The 25,914-nt window shown below is 47.3% G+C and overlaps 1 protein-coding gene across 9 annotated transcripts in view; it reads left to right on the forward strand.

Moving 5' to 3' along the window:
• The window catches only part of LOC106601392 (nucleosome-remodeling factor subunit BPTF), a 28,344-nt gene extending 5,944 nt beyond the window's left edge, over window positions 1–22,400 (forward strand). The window contains exons 4-31 of one of the 9 annotated variants that reach the window (XM_045715191.1): window positions 3,128–3,301; window positions 3,462–3,647; window positions 5,303–5,503; window positions 5,754–5,902; window positions 6,215–6,573; window positions 6,727–6,858; window positions 8,652–8,781; window positions 8,917–9,052; window positions 9,194–9,511; window positions 9,728–11,621; window positions 11,828–11,952; window positions 12,061–12,189; window positions 12,474–12,624; window positions 12,819–12,942; window positions 13,279–13,504; window positions 14,053–14,223; window positions 14,899–15,041; window positions 15,217–15,346; window positions 15,629–15,870; window positions 15,988–16,237; window positions 16,376–17,753; window positions 17,959–18,184; window positions 18,379–18,659; window positions 18,766–18,954; window positions 19,053–19,245; window positions 19,479–19,563; window positions 19,772–19,958; window positions 20,508–22,400. In XM_045715191.1, the coding sequence (XP_045571147.1) occupies window positions 3,128–3,301; window positions 3,462–3,647; window positions 5,303–5,503; window positions 5,754–5,902; window positions 6,215–6,573; window positions 6,727–6,858; window positions 8,652–8,781; window positions 8,917–9,052; window positions 9,194–9,511; window positions 9,728–11,621; window positions 11,828–11,952; window positions 12,061–12,189; window positions 12,474–12,624; window positions 12,819–12,942; window positions 13,279–13,504; window positions 14,053–14,223; window positions 14,899–15,041; window positions 15,217–15,346; window positions 15,629–15,870; window positions 15,988–16,237; window positions 16,376–17,753; window positions 17,959–18,184; window positions 18,379–18,659; window positions 18,766–18,954; window positions 19,053–19,245; window positions 19,479–19,563; window positions 19,772–19,958; window positions 20,508–20,514 (7,916 nt within the window). In that variant the 3' untranslated portion in view covers window positions 20,515–22,400. The remainder of the gene's footprint in view (window positions 1–3,127; window positions 3,302–3,461; window positions 3,648–5,302; window positions 5,504–5,753; window positions 5,903–6,214; window positions 6,574–6,726; window positions 6,859–8,651; window positions 8,782–8,916; window positions 9,053–9,193; window positions 9,512–9,727; window positions 11,622–11,827; window positions 11,953–12,060; window positions 12,190–12,473; window positions 12,625–12,818; window positions 12,943–13,278; window positions 13,505–14,052; window positions 14,224–14,898; window positions 15,042–15,216; window positions 15,347–15,628; window positions 15,871–15,987; window positions 16,238–16,375; window positions 17,754–17,958; window positions 18,185–18,378; window positions 18,660–18,765; window positions 18,955–19,052; window positions 19,246–19,478; window positions 19,564–19,771; window positions 19,959–20,507) is intronic. The other 8 variants (XM_045715188.1, XM_045715190.1, XM_045715192.1 and 5 more) reach the window with 8 other exon arrangements.
• Window positions 22,401–25,914: the final 3,514 nt, after the last annotated feature.

Below are 25,914 nucleotides of genomic sequence, written 5' to 3' on the forward strand. Positions count from 1 at the left end.
ACCTAGTGACAGGATGATCTTGACACTGTTACAAGCATTATACATAGGCCTATGTTACTTTCCAATTGCAATTTTAGCAGCTAGTTTTATATTGTTTCAAAATGTGTAGGAGAGCAATTTTGGAAAGCAATTATGGTTTGACTCCATTATATTTGTAATGCCATCCTGTAATAGAAAGGCATCATTTGAACAAACAGGCTAGGGCTAGTGTGAGCCGAACAACTCCATTCCATTTCTTATTGTCTAGCATAGCTTCTCTGGTTGGGAATTAGCTACTTGACACATCCCCTTGTATTTTTTGTTGTTGTATTTTACCCCTTTTTTCTCCCCAATTTCGATCTTGTCTCATCGCTGCAACTCCCCCAACAGGCTTGAGGGGCAAAGGTCGAGTCATGCGTCCTCCGAAACATGACCCGTCAAACCGCGCTTCTTAACACCCACCCGCTTAACCCGGAAGCCAGCCGCACCAATGTGTCGGAGGAAACACTGTTCACCTGACTACCGAGGTCAGGCTGCAGGCGCCCGGCTCGCCACATGGAGTTGCTAGAGAGCGATGAGTCAAGTAAAGCCCCCCCCGGCCAAACCCTCCCCTAACCCAGACGACGCTGGGCCAACTGTGTGCCGCCCTATGGGACTCCCAATCACGGCCAGTTGTGATACAGCCCAGGAACGAATCAGGGTCTGTAGTGACGTCTCTAGCACTGCGATTTACATTTACGTCATTTAGCAGACGCTCTTATCCAGAGCGACTTACAAATTGGTGCATTCACCTTATGATATCCAGTGGAACAACCACTTTACAATAGTACATCTATATCTTTTTTTTGGGGGGGGGGGTTAGAAGGATTACTTTATCCTATCCCAGGTATTCCTTAAAGAGGTGGGGTTTCAGGTGTCTACGGAAGGTGGTGATTGACTCCGCTGTCCTGGCGTCGTGAGGGAGCTTGTTCCACCATTGGGGTGCCAGAGCAGCGAACAGTTTTGACTGGGCTGAGCGGGCTGAGCGGGAACTGTGCTTCCTCAGAGGTAGGGAGGCGAGCAGGCCAGAGGTGGATGAACGCAGTGCCCTTGTTTGGGTGTAGGGCCTGATCAGAGCCTGAAGGTACGGAGGTGCCGTTCCCCTCACAGCTCCGTAGGCAAGCACCATGGTCTTGTAGCAGATGCGAGTTCAACTGGAAGCCAGTGGAGTGTGCGGAGGAGCGGGGTGACGTGAGAGAACTTGGGAAGGTTGAACACCAGACGGGCTACGGCGTTCTGGATGAGTTGTAGGGGTTTAATGGCACAGGCAGGGAGCCCAGCCAACAGGGAGTTGCAGTAATCCAGACGGGAGATGACAAGTGCCTGGATTAGGACCTGCGCCGCTTCCTGTGTAAGGCAGGGTCGTACTCTGCGAATGTTGTATAGCATGAACCTACAGGATCAGGTCACCGCCTTGATGTTAGCGGAGAACGACAGGGTGTTGTCCAGGGTCACGCCGAGGCTCTTAGCACTCTGGGAGGAGGACACAATGGAGTTGTCCACCGTGATGGCGAGATCATGGAAAGGGCAGTTCTTCCCCGGGAGGAAGAGCAGCTCCATCTTGCCGAGGTTCAGCTTGAGGTGGTGATCCGTCATCCACACTGATATGTCTGCCAGACATGCAGAGATGCGATTCGCCACCTGGTTATCAGAAGGTGATGCAGTGCCTTAGACTGCTGCGCCACTCGGGAGCCCCACATCCCCTAGTTTTAATGCCTGACTGGTTGAGCTTAGACATACCTTACATAATAATGTGGTAAACAACATGTAGACCTACTGATTTACATAATAATGTGGTGGTAAACAACATGTAGACCAACTGATTTACATAATAATGTGGTGGTAAACAACATGTAGACATACTGATTTACATAATAATGTGGTAAACAACATGTAGACCTACTGATTTACATAATAATGTGGTGGTAAACAACATGTAGACATACTGATTTACATAATAATGTGGTAAACAACATGTAGACCTACTGATTTACATAATAATGTGGTGGTAAACAACATGTAGACATACTGATTTACATAATAATGTGGTAAACAACATGTAGACCTACTGATTTACTTAATAATGTGGTGGTAAACAACATGTAGACATACTGATTTACATAATAATGTGGTAAACAACATGTAGACCTACTGTTTACATAATAATGTGGTAAACAACATGTAGACCTACTGTTTACATAATAATGTGATAAACAACATGTCGACCAACTGATTTACATAATAATGTGGTAAACAACATGTTGACCTACTGATTTACATAATAATGTGATAAACAACATGTAGACCTACTGTTTACATAATAATGTGATAAACAACATGTAGACCAACTGATTTACATAATAATGTGGTAAACAACATGTAGACCTACTGTTTACATAATAATGTGATAAACAACATGTAGACCAACTGATTTACATAATAATGTGATAAACAACATGTAGACCAACTGATTTACATAATAATGTGATAAACAACATGTAGACCAACTGATTTACATAATAATGTGATAAACAACATGTAGACCAACTGATTTACATAATAATGTGATAAACAACATGTAGACCAACTGATTTACATAATAATGTGATAAACAACATGTAGACCAACTGATTTACATAATAATGTGGTGGTAAACAACATGTAGACCTGATTTACATAATAATGTGGTGGTAAACAACATGTAGACCAACTGATTTACATAATAATGTGGTGGTAAACAACATGTAGACCTGATTTACATAATAATGTGGTGGTAAACAACATGTAGTCCTACTGATTTACATAATAATGTGGTGGTAAACAACGTGTAGACCTACTGATTTACATAATAATGTGGTGGTAAACAACGTGTAGACCTACTGATTTACATAATAATGTGGTGGTAAACAACATGTAGACCTACTGATTTACATAATAATGTGGTGGTAAACAACGTGTAGACCTACTGATTTACATAATAATGTGGTGGTAAACAACATGTAGACCTACTGATTTACACAAAGTTGAAATGTAGTCTCCGGTCAAACAGACCTAGCATGGTGTGTGGGTGTTGGCCATTTGCTTATCAGCTGTGTTGTTGTTTGTGTAGATGAGATCCTGGAACGTGTGCAGGGCAGGCAGGAACGGCGAGCAGTGGAGCAGGCAGAGAAGGCCCCTACAGACACCACCAAGATAGAGGAAGAGACACCCACACACTGCTCTCCACTACCAGACCACAGAGAGCTCCAAGACCCTGAGTCTAAAGAGGAGGCAAGCTCACAAGGTAAGACTGGAGTTGCTCTTCTGTGAGTTGTGTATTGCCTATCAAGTCCTTTTCTGGATGCATCTTTCATGTAGCCTTTTGAGGATGGCTACGTCTTTTTGTTGATCTGGTGAGGCGGTTGTGTGTTAAAGATCCAGAGTGAGTCTTGTATGTTTCACAGCAGCTGCAGCTCCCCCTGCTGGAGAGGAGAACACCACCGTCCACCCCCCTAAGTCTGCCTCGTCCACCCAGGACGGCACTCTCCCTAAACCTGAACCCCCTAAGCCTGCTGAGGTGTCCTGTCCGGCTGCCTCTGAGAGCAGGGAGAGTGGGGAGGCCTCCATGGAGCCTGAGCAGGAGAGGCCAGGTACATGATGGAGAAAGTGCCCAGCAATCCGCATCTCTCCTCCCAGCCTCTCCTCCTCCTTGTCACACCTTGCTGTGGCTATGCATGTGTGCATCCATCATCATCGGTCTCATGCTCTGGCTGTCTCAAAGCATCTTCCATACTGTAGTTGTGCTCAATGTAATGTGATTGCTGTCACCGGGTGCATTGCTTTGGTGTCACTGCTACAGGCTTTTTGCTGCTGCTTCTTGGCTAGATGATGATCTTCATGCTGGTTGGCTGCTCCTCAATGTGACCATCTGTTGATTTGATTATTGGCTGTGTTTGGTAGAAAGTCTACTAAAGAGTGCTCATGGACCATTAAAGCTAAGTCATAGCTTCCTTTGAGGATGAGAGTGTCTTGAATGGCTGCAACACGGTTACACAGTATGCCTTTCTGGTTATCTTCTGTCTACTAATTCAATACATGGATTACTAACAGAGTGAGTGGACTCTGTTGGGCAGCTTTCACTTAGTCGCCCAGTCCAGAGTAATGAGTGTAACAGAGGGGGCTCTACTCTGCCACAGTACTGCTCACTTCAGTATCACTCATTAAACTGATGGTGTTGCTGACTTACTGAGATAATTATCCTTCAGGAATAAACATATTTTGTCTTAAGTATTTTCTTACTCCTTAAAGCACTCTGCTTTTCACATCTGCTTATGTAACATTTAAATAGCCCATTATTGTATCCCTTTATTTCTGTGGTTTTCTTTTCCAAGAATTTGTCTTTCATCCATCTTCATATGATCGAGATCTGCCTGGTTATTTTCTTCCTTCAACAGATGCGTTGTGCCTTTTTGCGGGATCTTGTGCTTTTGCCAACCATTTTGTGTTCCATTGTCTTGTGTAGTGCTCAGGAGGCTGTAAGTGTAGCCAGTTGTTATTCTAGACACCTTGTTCATTGCTTACATGTTCTATTTTCTCAATGTATTCATTGTGTTAGCCGGATCCTGATGCGGGGCATTGTCTGGTCCACACACTGTGAAAACTTGTTCTCAGATAATGGGGTTTCGGTAGCAGCATCCCTGGCAGGCAGCGCCCACCACGCTAAGTCTGTCACAACCAGCCTCTTATTCTCACCTCAATACATCGGGGGAAATTGGCCTCCGTTCCTTTAGGGGAAACAAAAGGTTGGCTGCATGCCTGAACCTTCCACCTGCTACCTCAGCGCAGTATATACAGCAAGGCCAATGTAACCCACAACTCAGATACACAATATCTTTCTTAATTTGGTTCTGCAGCCGCGTTTTGCACTGCTTGTGTTGTGTTGCACTGTGTTTTTTAGCCTTATCTGTCAGCCTGGACTGCTGAAGTGCCAAATTCTTGCTCAGACTCACTGATTAAGCATTTCCCTGATGTTATGCTAATTGTGCATTATCATTAAGGAACAGGTGAGGCAGGGAAGGCATCAAGCCAAAAGCATTCTGTTTTTTACAATTATTGTGGATTACAGGTTTTACTTTTTAAGTAGTTCATCCGTGTTTGCTCTGCATTGCCGTCATCATTTGCAATACTTTGTCAGTATAGCCAGCTAGTGCCTGGTGCTGGTGTTGACGCATGTTTTCACACAAAGGGAGCCTAAGGGGTTTGTGGTGCTCAGCTTCTCACTGTTCAATCCTCTCCTCCTCCCCAGATGATAAGCCTGTAGACTCAGAGTCCCATGGAGAGGAGGACCCCTCTGCCCAGTGCCAGCCTACTCCCCCACCACCACACCCTGGAGACGAGAACAGCAACAGCAGCCACGTCTCAGCGCCTGGGGTCCTCAGGAGGCCTGAAGAGCCAAACCTCGCTGACAGGTCCTCTCAGTCCTCCATCACCAGCCAGGACGACACGGGTACGCCGTTGCCATACCATCCATACACTCAGGCCTCTGGAGGCACTCTGTTACTGATGCATGCACTGACTCATTCAACTTTCAAGGGCCTTGACTACCAAGTGACGTTTGAGATACTGTTTGTATCATTGAACATTGCCTCCGCCGTGCTGGTTTTTGGCCCAATTAATCATGAATCCTTTATTCATGATTGACTTCTCTCTTTTAATTAATCATCACTGATCTTAATGATGTGTTCTGTTGCTCGCAGGTGAAGGCAAGGAGAGTGTGAATGGGGAGGGGTCAGCGTCTGGACGGACTAACAATCGCATTGTGACTCGTCTGCGTAACCCCGACAGCAAGCTGAGCCAGCAAAAGACCCAGGGAGATGGCAGCCCTACACCCAGGGACAGCAAGGAGGTGAGACACCAACCAGACACTGTGTTAACCTTCTGTCGTCTCTGTGGAATTTCACCCACAGCCTAGTCTCTCACATTAGGAGAAGGCAGCCTTAGCAGGATTAAATGGATTGTCCTGTTATATTTTCAATCATCGAGACTGAAATCCAGTCCTCTGTTCCACATCGACTCAATTCTTTATTACACAATGTTACACAATTAATGGAACTACCTGTAGTATCCCAATTGCCAAATCCCTATGGAAACGATGTCTCTCTTAGCTGTGTTTCTATTCAACTCGGCATATATATCCCCCTGTGTGTCTCTCCATTAGACATCTCCTCCCAGCTCTGAGAGTGAAGTGGCTCGTCTGGGTACTGTGAGGAAAGAATTGACGGTGAAGGGCAACCTGAACAACTTCTTCAAGCTGGGCCAGGAGGGCAAGTTCCGAGTCTACCACAACCAGTTCAGCACCAACACACTGGGCCTCAACAAGCACCAGCATCGTGAGGACCACGACAAGCGCCGCCACCTGTCCCATAAGTTCAGCCTAACCCCCGCCGGGGATTTCAAGTGGAACGGCTCCATCCACGGCTCCAAGGTGTTGACCATCTCCACCCTGCGGCTCACCATCATCCAGCTGGAGACCAATGTCCCCGCCCCCTTCCTGCACCCAAACTGGGCCTCGCACAGGTACGCTCCAGCACAGACTACTTACTCTGGCATAGGAAAGTGGGGTTCAGACCTGTTTCACACAATGGAGAAATTGAATATTATTGACTGATAAGGTCATGTGTGAAATCATGTTTTGCCATATAGTGAGGTTGTGGGTTTGGGATTTTACAGGACAAACTGGATTAAAGCGGTGCAGATGTGCAGTAAGGCTCGGGAGTTTGCCTTGGCGCTGGCCATCATGGAGTGTGCCATCAAACCAGTGGTCATGCTGCCTGTCTGGAAAGATGCGCTTGGACACACCAGGTAAGAGACATTGGTTGTGAATCAAAGGATTTAACCTGTTGAGGACATACGTTCCGCTAGCGGAACCCCTAGCCAACAGCCAATGGCATCACACGGCGCGAAATACAAAACCAACTAAAATACCAAAATTCAATTTTCTCAAACAATCAACTATTTTACACCATTTTAAAGATAAGACTCTCGTTAATCTAACCATGTTGTCCGATTTCAAAAAGGCTTTACAGCGAAAGCAAAACATTAGATTATGTTAGGAGAGTACATAGACACAAATAATCACACAGCCATTTTCCAAGCAAGCCTATATGTCACATAAACCCAAACCACAGCTAAATGCAGCACTAACCTTTGATGATCTTCGTCAGATGACACTCCTAGGACATTATGTTATACAATACATGCATGTTTTGTTCAATCAAGTTCATATTTATATAAAAAAACAGCTTTTTACATTTAGCATGTGATGTTCAGAACTAGCATACCCACCGCAAACTTCCGGTGAATTTACTAAATTACTCATGATAAACGTTGACAAAATACATAACAATTATTTTAAGAATTATAGATACAGAACTCCTTTATGCAATCGCTATGTCCGATTTTAAAATAGCTTTTCGGCGAAAGCACATTTTGCAATATTCTGAGTACATAGCTCGGCCATCACGGCTAGCTATTTTGACATCCGCCAACTTCGGGGTCACCTAAACTCAGAAATTACTATTAGAAAAATTGGATTACCTTTGCTGTTCTTCGTCAGAATGCACTCCCAGGACTTCTACTTCAACAACAAATGTTGTTTTGGTTCCAAATAATCCATAGTTATATCCAAATACCTCCGTTTTGTTCGTGCGTTCAGGTCACTATCCGAAGGGTAACGCGCAAGCGCATTTCGTGACAAAAAAAGAAAAAATATTCCATTACCGTACTTAGAAGCATGTCAAACGCTGTTTAAAATCAATTTTTATGCTATTTTTCTCGTAAAATAGCGATAATATTCCAACCGGGCAACGTTGTATTCATTCAAAGAGAGAAAGAAAAACATGCCGAGTTCTCGTGACCGCGCATCTCCAGTCTCACTGTCCCCAGGCTGACCACTTACAAACTCTGCTCCTATACTTTGCCCAGAGACAACAGACACCCTATTCCACTTTCTGGCGGCTTTAGAGAGCCAATGGAAGCCTTAGAAAGTGTCACGTTACAGCACAGATGCTGTAATTCCGATAGAGATGTAACAGAAGGACAACAAATTTTCAGACAGGGCACTTCCTGCATGGAATATTCTCAGGTTTTGGCCTGCCATATGAGTTCTGTTAGACTCACAGACACCATTCAAACAGTTTTAGAAACTTCAGAGTGTTTTCTATCCAAATCTACTAATTATATGCATATTCTAGTTTCTGGGCAGGAGTAGTAACCAGATTAAATCGGGTACGTTTTTTATCCGGCCGTGAAAATACTGCCCCCTATCCCAAAGAAGTTAATTCATTGCCGAATTTAGTTTTGAGTCATAGCACATCGACCCAACTCATCCTGCTCTCTGCGGTCTAGTGTACAATGCTAAACTGAATTAATTATATTGCTTCACTGCTCTGTTCATTATGAAGCATTCTGTTCACCTCTCTTCAGTGCAGAGGTCTGTAGTGGTGTGGGCAGTGTATGCAGAGTAGCTGACGCTTTTCCCATGAGTGAGAGGAGGTTCATTGTTGAAGATAATGGAGCCCTGACTAAACAAGCCAGAGTCACCTTGCTGTTTTGCTGTATTTTTTGTTCACTCTCCCCCCTCCCTCTCCCTTCAGGCTCCATCGCATGACCTCCATGGAGCGGGAGGAGAAAGAGAAGGGGAAAAAGAGAGAGAAAAAACTGGAGGATGAGGAGACTATGCAGCAGGCCACCTGGGTGAAGTACACCATCCCCATCAAACACCAGGTAAATCTGGGTTCACTTTCCTCTCAAGTCCTGTTTGGGCTTTTATGACTGCATGATGTCTGACAACATAATCATCCCTTTTGTATGCGATTGTGTGGTCTTTTATCTAACTGGTTCTTTCTCTCTGTGTGTAAGGTGTGGAAGCAGAAGGGGGAGGAGTACAGAGTCACTGGGTACGGGGGCTGGAGCTGGGTCAGTAAGACTCACGTCCATCGCTTTGTTCCCAGGCTACCAGGGAACACCAACGTCAACTACCGCAAAGCACTAGAAGGTAAGTGTTTCTTCTGAACACGTATTATCTTTGTCTTATCTCACTGATGATGATCAAGGGCACTCAAGCTGAAAATTTGTCTCCAGCATGCCTCAGTATAAATTAGGTGCTTCATGTGTTTTCATTTTAATCTCTCTACAGCCGCTAAAACTGGCAAAGAAAATGCTACATCCTGCCCGAACAAACAAAAATGTTTGCCCAAAGCACCAACAAGCTCGGAAACCCAGGCAAAAGAAGAGTCTACTCCAATTACTGAAGAAAAATACAAGGAGGAAACCTCCACCATGGAGTCATCTGAGAGCACTTCACCAGGAGAGGGGCAAACTCTGAAAGAGAAGGAAGAGAAAAATATCACAGAGAAGGTGGAGAAGAAGAAAGATGATCAGGTAGAGGAGAAGACTGAGGACAAGATGGATGTTGACCCCAGTCCACCAGACACCTGTCTCAGTGAGGAAAAAGGTACAATGATATTACTTTTCATCAATAAACAAAGAGGGTCCCCTGCTGTTTCTCTGAATAAGACATTTTATTAGATGACATTTGGTATTTTCCCCGTTCTTGCTATGATTGGCTGTGTTCTATATTCATCTGGTACTTAGCAGCTGTCTTTCAGGTCTCACAGTTAGCATTTTTTGGCTAATATCATTCATGGAGTTCTCTCTCTCTCTCTTTTAGGTATAGTGGACCGCAAATGCCCCTCGTCACTGACGGACCCTGCTGTGAAGGAGGAGCCCGGGGAGGAAGAAGAACCTAGGCAGGAGGACTCTGAGGCCAAGCCACCTGTCCGCCCCTTCAACTGGGATGTGGTGAACGTCAGCGAGGGCTTCCAGCTCCGTACGGCCTACAAGAAGAAGGTGAAGACGTCCAAGCTCGACGGGCTGCTGGAGCGCAGAGTGAAACAGTTCACCCTGGAGGAGAAGCAGAGGCTAGAGCGCCTCAAACAGCAGTCAGCCCTGGCCAAACACACAGTCTCCAAGGAGAAAGTTAATACAGGGACTCCCACCACCATCAAGGCTTCTACAGCAGACAAGTTAGCAGTGACACCGTGCACTAGTCTGAAAGCTGAGGAACAAGCAGTAGTTAAAGACACAATTGTTAAAAGGCTTGACTTTGACCAGGAGCAGCCAGTGAAATCCCAGCCCTCAGGAGAGACAGATAATCTGGACGTTAGATTAGGCTCCACCTGTAAACCCCAGGCAGCAGGAGCCACAGGCCCCAACCTCAACACCACAGGGTTGGCCAACCATGAGAGCAGCGTTCAGGGCCATGGTGGGGATGCGATATCTCAAACGGAGCTGAATGGAGGCTCCCAGAAAAGCATAGACCTCAACAACAAAGTCAATTTGACATCTCTAGAACCGGCTTTAGGTGTGGCCAAACCTCCCAGAGCAGAAGTGACGATAGCAGGAGAAAACGGTAGGAAGCATGGTTATGAGGAGACAGAGCAAGGTAATGGACAGAGGGAGATAGAAAGCATGGACGTAGACCAAAGCAAACCACATTTAGTGCAGGTGAACGGGAAAGACGCTGTTGACACCAAGGCTCCTGTAGACTCAAAGATGCACTTAGACCTGGCCAACAAAGTGGACACCAAGGTCATGCTCCAGACGTTAGAGGGTGAGATCAAAACACTACCAGTGAAGGAGCCTGTAAAATCCATTATGAACGGTACTCTCTCTCAGGACGGGTTAAAGGTCAACAACACTGTGTTAGCCACCAGCCCAGCCTTGGCGGACGTAGAGAGAAAGTCAGGCTCGGACACCACAACCTATCTGCCACCTCAGAAGGTTGCCAGACTGGAGAATAATGGTGACAGGGTGGCAGACTCCGTCACGTCGTCACTGTTAGGGCCGCCCACTGGTGTTCCAACGGTAAGCAACAGCACCAAGTCTGAGCCAATGGAGATTGGGCAGACGGCATCCAATAAGATCACCCCGTTTCCTATCCCCACTGCAGAAGAGTCCAGCTTGAGTAACAACACCACAGAGAACAGCAGTAGCAGTACTGGGGTGCTGAAGACCATCACCCAAGTCACCACAACCACTACTACCACCATGTCAACAGAGTCTCGCACAGTGCAGATAGCTGAGGTCTCCAGCAGCACAAAGCCTGCAGTGATGCCTACTGCAGAGACCAGTGCTGTGTCCACCCTCACCACCATGACCAAGACCACCGTCACCAGGGTCAGCTCCCCGGCCCTCGGGGCCGCCGTCTCCGAGGAGACCAAGACTGTTGTCACTGCAACGTTGACAGATGTCAAATCTGGCCCCTCAGGCTCTTCAGTCACCTCCATGACAGTCAGTAAGGAATACTCCACCAGAGACCGTGTCCGGCTGCTAAAGTTCTCCCGCTCCAAGAAGACCCGCTCTGGTACCGCCCTCCCCTCCTACCGCAAGTTTGTCACCAAGAGTAGCAAGAAGAGCATCTTTGTACTGCCTAATGATGACCTGAAGAAGCTGGCGAGGAGAGGGGGCATCAGAGAGGTACCCATCTTCAACTACAACGCCAAGCCAGCCCTGGACATCTGGCCCTATCCCTCCCCCAGACCCACCTTTGGAATCACGTGGAGGTTAGTCACGTAGTTGACCCTTAGCCATTAGGCTGCCATTCACGCAGTGGACCACCTCATATGCTGTGCACTGAAATGAAAACACAGAAAGACAACAATACTTGGGCTAAAACCATTGAGAACATGGAACCAAGCACATTTGTCCGTATAGCTGTTTGGTTAAAGGTTGTTTTGATAACACTCACTGACTTGGGTCTCCTATGCAGATACCGTCTCCAGACTGTGAAGTCTCTGGCGGGGGTCAGTCTGATGCTGCGGCTGCTCTGGGCCTGCCTGAGGTGGGATGACATGGCTGTCAAGCCCTCCCCTGCTGTAGGAACCACCCGCACAGGTGAGTGCCCAGCAAGCCTACCCTCCTCTCCCTCTCTCTGCCCTCCTCTCTCAATTTGAAGATGAGGCACCATTTCAAACAGACATATTTTCTTTCTGCTTTCCCCAGAATCCTCGGAGACGGCGATCACCACAACAGAGATCATCAAGCGGCGAGATGTGGGGCCGCACGGCATCCGGTCTGAATACTGCATCAGGAAGATCATCTGCCCCATTGGCGTTACCGAAGCTCCCAAAGGTAAAGGGATGAAACTGCATCCCAAATTCTTTTAGGATCACGCTGTCACAATCCTATAGATGTCTCATGAGTCTTTGCTTTGGATTGCCTTGCTCAGCTTGTTCCTCACCTCTTCTAGCGTTCTCTCCCAAGTACCTGAGTAGGCAATTCCTTTGCAGTGTAAGTGAAAATATGGAGTTTGAGAAAGTTGTTTATCCCACAATAGAAAGGATGACATGAATTGACATGACGTTTTCCCCTTTACCTCATTCTCTATCTCATCCTTTCTCTGTCCTCCTGGGTAGAAACTCCCACTCCCCAGAGGAAAGGTCTGCGCTCCAGCGCTCTGAGGCCAAAGAAGCCTGAGCCGGCCAAGCAGACTGGGCCCATCGTCTTAGAGACGTGGGTGGCCGAGGAGGAGCTGGAGATCTGGGAGATCAGAGCCTTTTCAGAAAGGTGAGCAGGTGGACTGTCCTTAGCCTTGTTGCTGGGGCTGGAGAGAATAAGTTGCTGTACTGTTTGATATTATAAGACCTTTGAACCTTTACTTCCCTCAAGATGTCTTGCTGTAACCCTGCCCAGGTCTGTTGTATTGTCTTGTTGTCATTGGATGTAGTATGACTAACTGGCTTGTACTCTTGTGGTCACAGGGTAGAGAGGGAGAAGGCCCAGGCTGCAGACCAGGCTAAGGTTAGTAGAACGCTGAAGACAGCAGAGGAGGCCAAGGCCCAATTGGAGGCTCAGCTGAAGCACCAGAGATTGGCTGCTCAGCAGGTGGGAAGATCAGACAAGTTTCCACCTTGCACTATGGTGACACCTAGCCTCCCTACAATCCACCCCCCTCAGCCCAAACTTGGGGGGTCACAAACACTAAACACTGGGAGCTGGGACATATCAAGGGCCTCTGTTTGGGTTGGTTTTGATCCGAATAACTGTCCTTTTAAACCATGTGCAATTACAAATGTGTATAGGAAGTTATGTTATGTATTATTCAGATGAGACATGTTCACTCTGTACTGACACACTTTTACTCCGGTCTCCACTTTCCAAGGAGCTTGGTGTTTCTATGTGGTTTAGCATAGATTTAGCATCTGAACCTTTGCGTTGTAGAAACGGTTGGAGCAACAGAAGCCTGGCGCCACCACCACCACCTCCACCCCCACCAGCACCCCTACAACCTCAACCTCTGGCACTCCGGCATCCCTGACCAGCCAGGTCACCCCGGGGACTAAACTGGTCCTGGCCACCAAGCTGGGGACACCTGTCACATTCCAGCAGAACAAGAACTTCCATCAGTCTTTTGCTTCCTGGGTCAAGCAGGGCCAGGGTAGTCCAGGTGAGTTTGGTGACGACTAGCTGCTCATGGCAGTGGCTACTGTGGGGGTGTGTTTTAAGTTGATAGTGATCCTTGGTAGCAGTGTTGAAATATTATTTTTCATATTTCCATGTTTTTCGTCAGAAGGCATTTTCGTTCCCCATTCACTTTTTAATGGTGGCCATTGAGGTTCACTTGTGGATGTCAAACTGTTACAACAACAACAGGTCATTTTAGTGTTTGGATTCTTCTTTTTTCATTTGACCTATTTTGATAGATATTTACGGTATGTTGAATTGCCTTAATGGCCAGTGGTGTCCACTTCCTGTATCTGAAACCCAGTCAAGTGTGGGGCTGGGAAAGGGGAATTCTAAAAACGTTTAGAATAACTTTTGACTCCTAGAAAAAAGTTTCAGGCTCATAATCAGTCCAAAAAGCATATGCAAAGGCTTTGTTTGAATCAAGCTGGGGGGGAAAGGACCCCTTAGTGGACACCACTGTTATACACCCTGGCTGTTGTGGTTGCACTTGCACACGGTGTGTGACTGCAGGTGGGGTGTGTCTTGCAGCCTCTACCTGCTCACGGGCCACCGTGCCCAACAGCATGGTCACCACCTCTGGACAAACGTTCCAGATCTCTGCCAGCCCGGTGACCATGGCTGGCCAGGTCATCACCGCCAAGCTACCCATCCCAGCCAACAGCAAGATTGTTACGGTCAACATGCCAACCACACAAGGAGGTATGGATGACCTTGCCAACAGTAAGGTTTTAGCCGACATGATCGCATTGACAAGGCCTACCCCCACTCAGCAGGCCTACCCCCACTCAGCAGGCCTACCCCCACTCAGCAGGCCTACCCCCACTCAGCAGGCCTACCCCCACTCAGCAAAACCATGAACCATCTCACCCCAGTGGAACCTTTGAGGGGCTTTGAAGTGTTGCTTTTGGTTTGAGTGTGCTGGCTGCCCTAATACGTAGAAAATGCCACTGATTTATACAAGAACATTCCAGGAAGGAGGACCCTTGGGATGCCCTGTCTGTCTCGCTCAGTAATAGACACCGTAATGGCTGTCCTGTCTGTCAGATTATTGATCCAATGGAAGCTTCCTTACGGTATCTTGGCTGAGTCCCAGACAGTCTCAACACAAAGGACCTGTTCTGCTTGATCCATACAGTCTGTCCAGGTCATCTGCAAGATGGGCAGGTGAAATTTCTCCCACTGATGGCTGTGACTTGCCAGTATAATTGGAGATGTAATTCAACCTAGTATTTCTTTGGAAAACTGAATTCCTAGTTCCATGAGCTTTTAACAAGTGCGTTTGACTTGTAAATCTCATTATTGAGGTTCAACACCCTACTGTTGATCTACTTGTAGTGAATTCATGCTGCTTAACACAGTCCCTCTCCGTCACAGGTATGGTGCAAGTCCAGCAGAATGTCCTGGGCATTATTCCATCCAGTACCCCAGGCAACCAGCGGACCTACTCCTCATTCCAGAACCGCAACGCCACCATCAACATCAGACCCAACACCTCCACCTCAACCACCACTCAGCCGGTAGAGAATAGACATCCAAACAGATCTATCCCTCTCACATATTATTGCTCTGTCTTTTTCCCTCTTATGCTCTCCCCTGCTCTTTCTTTGAGTTATAATCTTAATTGGAATGTAGTGAAATTAGCATAATCATGTGTACAGTATAATTTATTTGTGTTTTGTTTCTTTGGCCCAGGTCATTGCCACCGGAGCCCAGATCCGTCCAGGTATGTCGGTGATCCGATCGCCCCTGCAGCAGGGCACCACCATGGGCAAAACCATCATCAGAACCCCCTTGATGATGCAACAAGGTATTCTACCAGCCAGTAGGTCTCTCCTCTGCCGCCTCCCAACCTGTGGCTGCATGGCTCTGCTCACTCCTCAGCATGCACATTACAGGCAGTCTGCAACATTGCTTTGTGTTGACATGTTTATACGTATTCATTTTATTCGGATGGATACTATATTTAGAACTGTATTGGTAGTCCGACCGATGTTAACTTTATGTATGACCTCCAGTCAATTCATTCATGATAAGCCACCTGATTTGTCTTGGGACTGTCTCATGCACTTTTCTTATTTAAGGCTACTCACTGTCTGTCCTCTAGGCCAGCAGCAGGTGGTGACTCAGATCATCCGGGGCCAACCTGTCTCCACAGCAGTTTCCAGTGCCAGCCCTGTACAGACCAGCGCAGGCCAGAGGATGCTGGGTGCCGCCCCGTCCCCCCGTCCTGTCACCCCTGCCCCCGGGCAGTCCCCATCACCATCCACCCCCCAAGGCGGCCGACCACAGCAGGGCCAGGTCAAACTCACCCTGGCCCAGCTCACCCAGCTAACGCAGGGGGCACAGGTGAGGAGCCACCTGCTCTCTTTTACACCTACTTTCACACATACTCTCATATTTCACACATACTCTCATATTCTCTGTGTGTTTCTATGTCTGACTGTGTGTGTCTGTGTGTTCCAGGGAGGGAACCAAGGTCTCACAGTAGTAATCCAGGGACAGGGCCAGACCACAGGCCAGCTGCAGGTCATCCCCCAGGGGGTGACAGTCATCCCAGGCCCTGGGCAGCAGCTCATGCAGGCTGCCATGCCCAACGGCCAGGTGCAGCGCTTCCTCTTCACCCCAGGGGCATCAGCCCCTGCCCCCACCCCCGCCACCACGGCCAGTGCTGCTGTCACCCCCGTCACAGCCACCACAACACCCTCAGTGCCAGGTATGAGGCCAGGCCACTTCAACAAGCATTGTACACAAGGCTTTGCAGAGTTGTGAATTAGAATGTTAATTTGGATTGGTCACTAGTTTGTGTAGATGTGTTAATACTGTGCTGCTGTCTCTCTCTCCTCCGTTGCAGCACTGTCTCTGCCTCCGGTTCAGACTCCCGCCACCTCTCAAGCACCGGCACCACCAGTCCAGCCTCCTCAACAGGCTATCGCTCATGTCCAGCCTCCTCAACAGGCTATCGCTCATGTCCAGCCTCCTCAACAGGCTATCGCTCATGTCCAGCCTCCTCAACAGGCTATCGCTCATGTCCAGCCTCCTCAACAGGCTATCGCTCATGTCCAGCCTCCTCAACAGGCTATCGCTCATGCCCAGCCTCCTCAACAGGCTATCGCTCATGCCCAGCCTCCTCAACAGGCTATCGCTCATGTCCAGCCTCCTCAACAGGCTATCGCTCATGTCCAGCCTCCTCAACAGGCTATCGCTCATGTCCAGCCTCCTCAACAGGCTATCGCTCATGTCCAGCCTCCTCAACAGGCTATCGCTCATGTCCAGCCTCCTCAACAGGCTATCGCTCATGTCCAGCCTCCTCAACAGGCTATCGCTCATGTCCAGCCTCCTCAACAGGCTATCGCTCATGTCCAGCCTCCTCAACAGGCTATCGCTCCAGTCCAGCCTCCTCAACAGGCTATCGCTCCAGTCCAGCCTCCTCAACAGGCTATCGCTCCAGTCCAGCCTCCTCAACATCCTATCGCTGCAGTCCAGCCCCCTCAACAGGCTATCGCTCCAGTCCAGCCTCCTCAACAGCCTATCACTGCAGTCCAGCCCCCTGCCCTCGCTCCTGCCCCCCCTCCAGTGTCCACACATCAGATTCAACCCCCTCAGACTCAAGTCCACATCCCCCTCCAGTCCCCCACTGCCTTACCCATCCAGCAGATAGCCCAGATCCCAACCTCTCCACAACAGGTCCATATGAAGACTCTCTCGGTCTCACCCTCTGTCACCCAGGCCACAGTGAGGCCCATCCAGGCCCATGCTCAACTCCAGCCCCAGGTTTCGGCTCAGATCAGGCCGCAGCAGCTGCAGCTCCACCACCAACACCAGCTGATCACAGTGCCGGGGCTGCAGCAGCAGGTCCAGGTGCTGGGCACCATCCAGACCCACGTGGCAGCCCAGCTCCAGGCCCAGCAGGGTGGGGCGGTGCCCCAGCAGATCAAGCTGCAGCTGCCTATCCAGATCCAGCAGGCAGGAGGCCAGGGGCAGGCCCACCAGATCCAGAACGTGGTGACCATCCAGACGGCCAGCGTGCAGGACCACCTGCAGAGGATCCAGCAGCTCAGAGAGCAGCAGCAGAAGAAGAAGCAGCAGGAGGCCAAAAGGGAGCAGAGCCTGCAGGCCTCCAGCCCCAGCGACATCATCCAGAAACAGGTGGTGATGAAGCAGAATGCTGTGATAGAAAATCTGAAACAGAGGAAGACCATGACTCCAGCAGAGCGGGAGGAGAACCAGAGGTATGGCTGTCATTGTTCACAGACATGACCCTTACAAAACGACATTCATATGAATTACAGTACATTCTTTATCTATTTGTCAGTTCCAAAACTTTACTATGCTTAATCCTAACAACAATCGCCAACTATTTTGTGTTAGTTGTATTTTGTCTGATTCCATGATGAGTCTGACAAGCCCTCCCTTCCTCTATCCCCTGCTGAGCAGAATAATCGTCTGCAACCAGGTTATGAAGTTCATCCTGGACAAGATCGACAAGGACGAGAAGCAGGCGGCTAAGAAGAGGAAGAAGGAGGAGTCTGTGGAGCAGAAACGCAGTAAGCAGAATGCCACCAAGCTCTCGGCGCTGCTCTTCAAGCACAAAGAGCAGCTCAAGGCTGAGATCCTGAAGAAGAGGGCTCTACTGGACAAGGAGCTGCAGCTGGAGGTTCAGGTCAGTGCCAACGCCACCTCTGCATCATAGGCCACTGTATTGTAGCGCTCCAGTAGGGTGCAGTAGTGTGATATTGGATGTGTTGAGAAATATTGCGGCCACTGCCCAGGAATTCCTTACATTGTGACACCAACTGTCAACCATTCTCTCTCTCTCTCTCCCCTTCCTTTCCCCTATGTCCTTCTCTCTCTCAGGAGGAGCTGAGGAGGGACATCAGCAGGCTGAGGAAGGAGAAGGAGAAGGCCCAAGTTGCAGCCTCTCAGGCAGCCGCTGCCGCAGCTGCAGCCCAGGTGGCCTCATCCCTCTCCCCCACCATGGCCTCGCCCTCCTCCGCCCACAAACGCAAGAGGGACGACGAGAGGGACTCGTCCTCCGCCAAGCCCAAGAAGAAGAAGATGATATCCACTACCTCAAAGGATCACAAGAAGGAAGTCAAGCTGTACTGTGTCTGTAAAACGCCCTATGACGAGGCCAAGTAAGATACGGATGCACCATATCGGGTTCCCATTGAAACACTGAACATGTAACTGAACTGTAGCATGTATGTCAAAGACATCGAACTTAAGTCCACATGGTTTCAGGTTCTACATTGGGTGCGACCTGTGCTCCAACTGGTTCCACGGTGCGTGTGTGGGCATCACGGAGAAGGAGGCCAAGAAGATGGACGACTACGTCTGTAACGGCTGCAAGCAGGGCCAGGACTCACAGGACTCAGAGGGCACCACGGAGGAGCTGTACTGCATCTGCCGGACGCCATATGATGAAACACAGTATGATAACACAATATTAATAAGGTTATAGCTTGGGTGAACTGAATGTTATAGGTCCAAATATCCCTGACCTGTACTTCCCATGTCTTTTCTCCCAGGTTTTACATTGGCTGCGACCGTTGCCAGAACTGGTACCACGGGCGCTGTGTGGGCATTCTGCAGAGTGAGGCCACCCACATAGACGAGTACGTGTGCCCGCAGTGTCAATCCACGGAGGACGCCATGACGGTCCTCACACCGTTAACCGACAAGGACTACGAGGGTTTAAGAAGAATCCTGCGCTCCTTACAGGTATGAAAGCCTGTGGTCTCCTCTGTTCAGTGTCTTTACTGATGATGCATTTGATATGGATATGGCCAGAGTTGGGAGTCACATCATGTACCCTGTCTTGAATAAATGAAATGATTAAATGAAACAACATTGCATTGCAGGACCAGTGTTCTGGTCTGGGGCACTACATTCTCAACATACTTCAGTATACCTCTGTTGTAAATCTAGTGAAACATCTATTTTTCTGTTAACAGGCTCACAAAATGGCGTGGCCGTTCCTTGAACCAGTAGATCCCAACGATGCTCCTGATTATTATGGCGTTATAAAGGAACCGATGGGTAAGGGCAAGGGCAGATCTCTAAATCACTGTAATGTCATTGACTGTCGCTATTATTTCTGTTTTGGAGAAAAAAACATTCTATCTTGAATGTGTTGGAAAGTAGACACAATGTGTACTTGGCTAGTGTTTATGTTGATTGTTTAGAAAATATAATAATTGACCAACACATTTACCTTTGGTCACTCTTCTCTATGTTTCATCCCCAGACCTCTCCACAATGGAAGACAGATTACAGAAACGGTATTACAACAAGCTCACTGAGTTTGTGGCGGACATGACTAAAGTCTTTGACAACTGTCGCTACTACAACCCCAACGACTCCCCCTTCTTTCAGTGTGCCGAAGTTCTGGAGTCATTCTTTGTACAGAAGCTCAAAGGTTTCAAAGCTAGCAGGTAAGTTTAGAGCTCTCATGACTCCCAAAGCTCTTCAGAGGCCCTGTCATTAAGTCTCCTGTTAGAAAGGACTCCCTCCGTCATGCTCCTCTGCTTTCCATGGTCTCATCTGACGTTAGGGCATGGGTAATGGCTTGGCAGTCATATAATGTTCATGACACTCCATGTGACTTTGATTGAATCTGCTTTTGAGAATTTACCAAGAACAACACCCTTTTTAATATTTTCTTTTTCATTAAACCATGCATCCGTGTCATACTAGTTAGCCTCATGCACTCTCTGGGCATGTCCGTTTGTGTTGTAGTATCCTGACTTTGGCTGTGGTCTTCCCCACAGACCTGGCTGTGGTTTGTGGGCTGCTTGGTAGAGGGATGCAGTCTTACCAAAGCCTACAGGGCTGACTTCAGCTCAGACATCCTCCCTGCAATAGTTTTCAATAGAGCTTCATTAATGTTTGCTCCATCTCTGTGTCATGCATCACCTTGCATTGTCTCTTTCACCTGTACCGCATGCATTTGATTTATGCCACTCATTCTCTCTTTCTTGCAGATTGTGATGTCATAAGTCTGACGTTATAGCTGGAGTCTGAGCTGGATGCTGGGGTCTCTAGTAGTGAATCATGGAACTTGCTGTTTCATAAACAGTGGAAATTCTGTGTGATTATTTAAGATTTAAAGAAATAAACACACAAACACAAGTGTTCTGCTATCAGTGAATCAAACCATGCTTAAATGTACATTTGCAAGTATAGAAGCCAAATTCCAAAGATGCCTTCCGTGACAATCACAAAATGGCAGCCATGTTGACACTTACAAATCACGTTTTCAAGGGATATGATTTTTCTCTATTATTTTAAACATTTACTTAGAAATGTTTAAATAAGCTTCACCCAGATATGCATTTTTTAATTTCTAGTTAGTTATTCTTGGAGAGGGAGATATAAAAACAACATTTGGGACCACATATGTAAAGCTGTATATTTTATTATTATATATTTATCAAATTAAGTTCCTCTCTTCCTCATGGCCTTCTTTCAGCTAATTTAAATATCATGCATTCGTAATGAATGGGTATGATTTTAATATAGTGCACAGGTTTGTAGGTAAATAGCTTAACTACTGGTTGATTTATTATTTGGATGTTTTAAATTTAGTGATTCAAAAAATAAGATGAATATTGTATGGTTTTTAATCCTTTTGTGAAGGATTATTTTATGGTTAAAACAGAGAGAGCCTATGGTCAGAGGAATTTATATAGACTTAAAATAATAAATAAAATGTCACGGCTTAACTATATTGGACCAATGCCTTACTGCATGAAGGTACCTCAGGATGTAGACGTGAAACACCATTTTCATTGACTAAGTCATTCCCAATGAATTAGGCCAGCATGGCTGCGCTGTCTCCTTCCTGACCCCATGGCATCCATTTTTTGTATCACTGTTTTGTTGTTTGTTTTTTGTTCATGTCAGTATGTTTAAACTATTCATAAACATTTTTAAAGGTTCTCAACTGTTCCCCTTTTCCACATTCTATAGGTCTCATAACAACAAACTACAGACTTCGACCTCTTAGTATATACCACATATTTGAACAACAAAAAAATGCACTGCGAGAATTGGGTTAAATTCTGAACAATTAATCCATGTTGGGACCTGGCTCCTGTGCTTTGTCCACTCCTCTCCCTCCTCCTGGCACCACTACGCAGCCCCTAAAGGAAGACTCTCCCTCCTTCTGGCCCCACTACGCAGCCCCTAAAGACTCTCCCTGTAAGACCAGCAGCGCTGCTCCCACCGAACTGTCAGGTGGAGCTGCTGCCTGCCCACCTCTGCCACATGGACATTTGACAAGGGGTTAAAATGGAGGGTTTGAATAAAGGCATTTCTGAAAAAGGTTACCTTGAAGAAAATACTTTCTTTGGAGATCTCACGTTTACTTGTTCGTTCTTCTTGATTTGATTCTTTGTTACCCCTCTAGCCAGTTGAAGAAATTAAGAAAAGCTTCCATGGCCATGCCCATAAAAAATAAAAAAAACATTTGACGCCTGTTTGAACGTTGAAAAATGTTGAGCTGAGTTGCACTCAGTGTATCAGATTGCACAGTGCACTTATGTGTGTCTATCCCCTTTCAATCACTTTATTAGAGGTGGGTTGAAAGATACATCTCATTGGGAAGGACTTGCTTGAGTTTGGACCTACTAGCTTTCTGGACACTAACAGTTTGAGTTTCAGTCAAGCTATGCTGAAAGGAATAAAGTATTTGGTATTAATTGCCCAGCAGTAATGACATTGCTAAGGATAAAAACACATGTATTTGAAGGTATCCTGCCCTGTTTGTAAAACTTGTCAGATTTTGAATTTTTGTTTTTGTATTACAGCTGAAGAGATTGATGTATATGAAACATAATAAATGGAGAAGACTGAGCTCTCTTCCACAACTGAAAGTGTTGGCATATGCTTTTGTGAAATAAATTGCTCTAGCTATATGGAAATATTTTTCCCTTCAGCATTTACAGTGCATTCAAAGTATTCACACCCCCTTGACTTTTTCCACATTACAGCCTTATTCTAAAATGGATTAAATCGTTTTTCCCCTCTACACACAATACCCCATAATGACAAGGTAAAAACATTTTTTTAGGAATTTTAACAAATGTATAAAAAAATATACAAATAATAATCCCATTTACTTAAGTATTCAGACCCTTTACTCAGTCCTTTTTTAAGCACCTTTTGGCAGCGATTACAACCTCGTGTCTTCTTGGGTATGACGCTACTAGCTTGGCACACCTGTATTTGGGGAGTTTCTGTCGATCCTCAAGTTCTGTCAGGTTGGATGGGGAGCGTCACTGCACAGCTATTTTCAGGTCTCCAGAGATGTTCGATCGGGTTCAAGTCTGGGCTCTGGCTGGGCCACTCAAGGACATTCAGAGCCACTCCTGCGTTGTCTTGTCTGTGTGCTTCAAGTCGTCCAGTTGGAAGGTGAACCTTCGCCTCAGTCTAAGAACTTGCTCCAGAGCACTCAGGACTTCATCGATCTCTCTGTACTTTGCTCTGTTCATCTTCCCCTCGATCCTGACTAGTCTCCCAGTCCCTGCCGTAGAAAAACATCCCCACAGCATGATGATGCTGCCACCACCATGCTTCACAATAGGGATGGTGCCAGGTTTCCTCCATACATGACACTTGGCATTCAGGGGAAAGAGTTCAATCTTGGTTTCATCAGACCAGAGAATCTTGTTTCTCATGGTCAGAGTCCTTCAGGTGCTCTTTGGCAAACTCCAAGCAGTCTGTCATGTGGCTTTTACTGAGGAGTGGCTTCCATTTGGCCACTCTCTACCATAAAGGCCTGATTGGAGGAGTGCTGCAGATATGGTTGTCCTTCTGGAAGGTTCTCCCATCTCCGAAAAGCAACTCTGGAGCTCTGTCAGAGTGATCATCGGTTCTTGGTCACCTCCGCGACCAAGGCCCTTCTCCCCCAATTGCTCCGTTTGGCCGGGCAGCCAGCTCTAGGAAGTCTTGGTGGTTCCAAACTTCTTCCGTTTAAGAATGATGGAGGCCACTGTTCTTGTGGACCTTCAATGCTGCAGAGATTTTTTGGTACCCTTCCCCAGATCTGTGCCTCGACACAATCCTGTCTCAGCGCTCCACAGACAATTCCTTTGACCTCATGGCTTGGTTTTTTCTCTGACATGCACTGTCAACTGTGGGAACTTATATAGACGTGTGTTTGCCTTTTCCAAATCATGTCCAATCAATTGAATTTACCAAAGGTGGACTCCAATAAAGTTGTAGAATAATTTCAAGGATGATCAATGGAAACAGGATGCACCTAAGCTCAATATCGAGTCTCACAGCAAAGGGTCTGAATACTTATGTAAATAAGGTATTTCTGTTTTTTATTTGTAATAAATATGCAAACATTTCTAAAAACCTGTTTTTGCTTTGTCATTATGTGGTATTGTGTGTAGTCCACATGCTAAACTACAGGACTGTTTTGCTATCACAGACTGGAACATGTTCCGGGATTCTTCCAATGACATTGAGGAATACACCACATCAGTCACTGGCTTTATCAATAAGTGCATTGAGGACGTCCCCCCCCCACAGTGACTGTACGTACATACCCCAACCAGAAGCCATTGTTTACAGGCAACATTCGCACTGAGCTAAAGGGTGGAGCTGCCGCTTTCAAGGTGCGGGACTCTAACCCGGAAGCTTACAAGAAATCCCGCTATGCCCTGCGACGAACCATCAAACAGGCAAAGCGTCAATACAGGGCTAAGATTGAATCATACTACACCGGCTCCGACGCTCGTCGGATGTGGCAGGGCTTGCAAACTATTACAGACTACAAAGGGAAGCACAGCCACGAGCTGCCCAGTGACACGAGACTACCAGACGAGCTAAATCACTTCTATGCTCGCTTCGAGGCAAGCAACACTGACGCATGCATGAGAGCATCAGCTGTTCCGGACGACTGTGTGATCACGCTCTCCGTAGCCGACGTGAGTAAGACCTTTAAACAGGTCAACATTCTCAAGGCTGCGGGGCCAGACGGATTACCAGGACGTGTGCTCCGGGCATGTGCTGACCAACTGGCAGGTGTCTTCACTGACATTTTCAACATGTCCTTGATTGAGTCTGTAATACCAACATGCTTCAAGCAGACCACCATAGTCCCTTGTGCCCAAGAACACAAAGGCAACCTGCCTAAATGACTACAGACCCGTAGCACTCACGTCCGTAGCCATGAAGTGCTTTGAAAGGCTGGTAATGGCTCACATCAACACCATTATCCCAGAAACCCTAGACCCACTCCAATTTGCATACCGCCCAAACAGATCCACAGATGATGCAATCTCTATTGCACTCCACACTGCCCTTTCCCACCTGGACAAAAGGAACACCTATGTGAGAATGCTATTCATTGACTATAGCTTAGCGTTCAACACCATAGTACCCTCAAAGCTCATCACTTAGCTAAGGAACCTGGGACTAAACACCTCCCTCTGCAACTGGATCCTGGACTTCCTGACGGGCTGCCCCCAGGTGGTGAGGGTAGGTAGCAACACATCGGCCACGCTGATCCTCAACACTGGAGCTCCACAGGGGTGCGTGCTCAGTCCCCTTCTGTACTCCCTGTTCACCCACGACTGCATGGCCAGGCACGACTCCAACACCATCATTAAGTTTGCAGACGACACAACAGTGGTAGGCCTGATCACCGACAACGACGAGACAGCCTATAGGGAGGAGGTCAGAGACCTGGCCGGGTGGTGCCAGAATAACAACCTATCCCTCAACGTAACCAAGACTAAGGAGATGATTGTGGACTACAGGAAAAGGAGCACCAAGCACATCCCCATTCTCATCGACGGGGCTGTAGTGGAGCAGGTTGAGAGCTTCAAATTCCTTGGTGTCCACATCAACAACAAATTAGAATGGTCCAAACACACCAAGACAGTTGTGAAGAGGGCACGACAAAGCCTATTCCCCCTCAGGAAACTAAAAAGATTTGGCATGGGTCCTGAGATCCTCAAAAGGTTCTACAGCTGCAACATCGAGAGCATCCTGATCGGTTGCATCACTGCCTAGTACGGCAATTGCTTGGCCTCCGACCGCAAGGCACTTAAGAGGGTAGTGCGTACGGCCCAGTACATTACTGGGGCAAAGCTGCCTGCCATCCAGGACCTCTACACCAGGCGGTGTCAGAGGAAGGCCCTAAAAATTGTCAAAGACCCCAGCCACCCCAGTCATAGACTGTTCTCTCTACTACCGCATGGCAAGCGGTACCGGAGTGCCAAGTCTAGGACAAAAAGGCTTCTCAACAGTTTTTACCCTCAAGCCATAAGACTCCTCAACAGGTAACCAAATGGTTACCCAGACTATTTGCATTGCATCTTTTTACTGTTGTTTTAATTCTTTACTTACCTACACACACATACCTTTTTTTCG

Source organism: Salmo salar, chromosome ssa03 (genome assembly GCF_905237065.1).
Source record: "Salmo salar chromosome ssa03, Ssal_v3.1, whole genome shotgun sequence".
Lineage (NCBI taxonomy): Eukaryota > Metazoa > Chordata > Actinopteri > Salmoniformes > Salmonidae > Salmo > Salmo salar.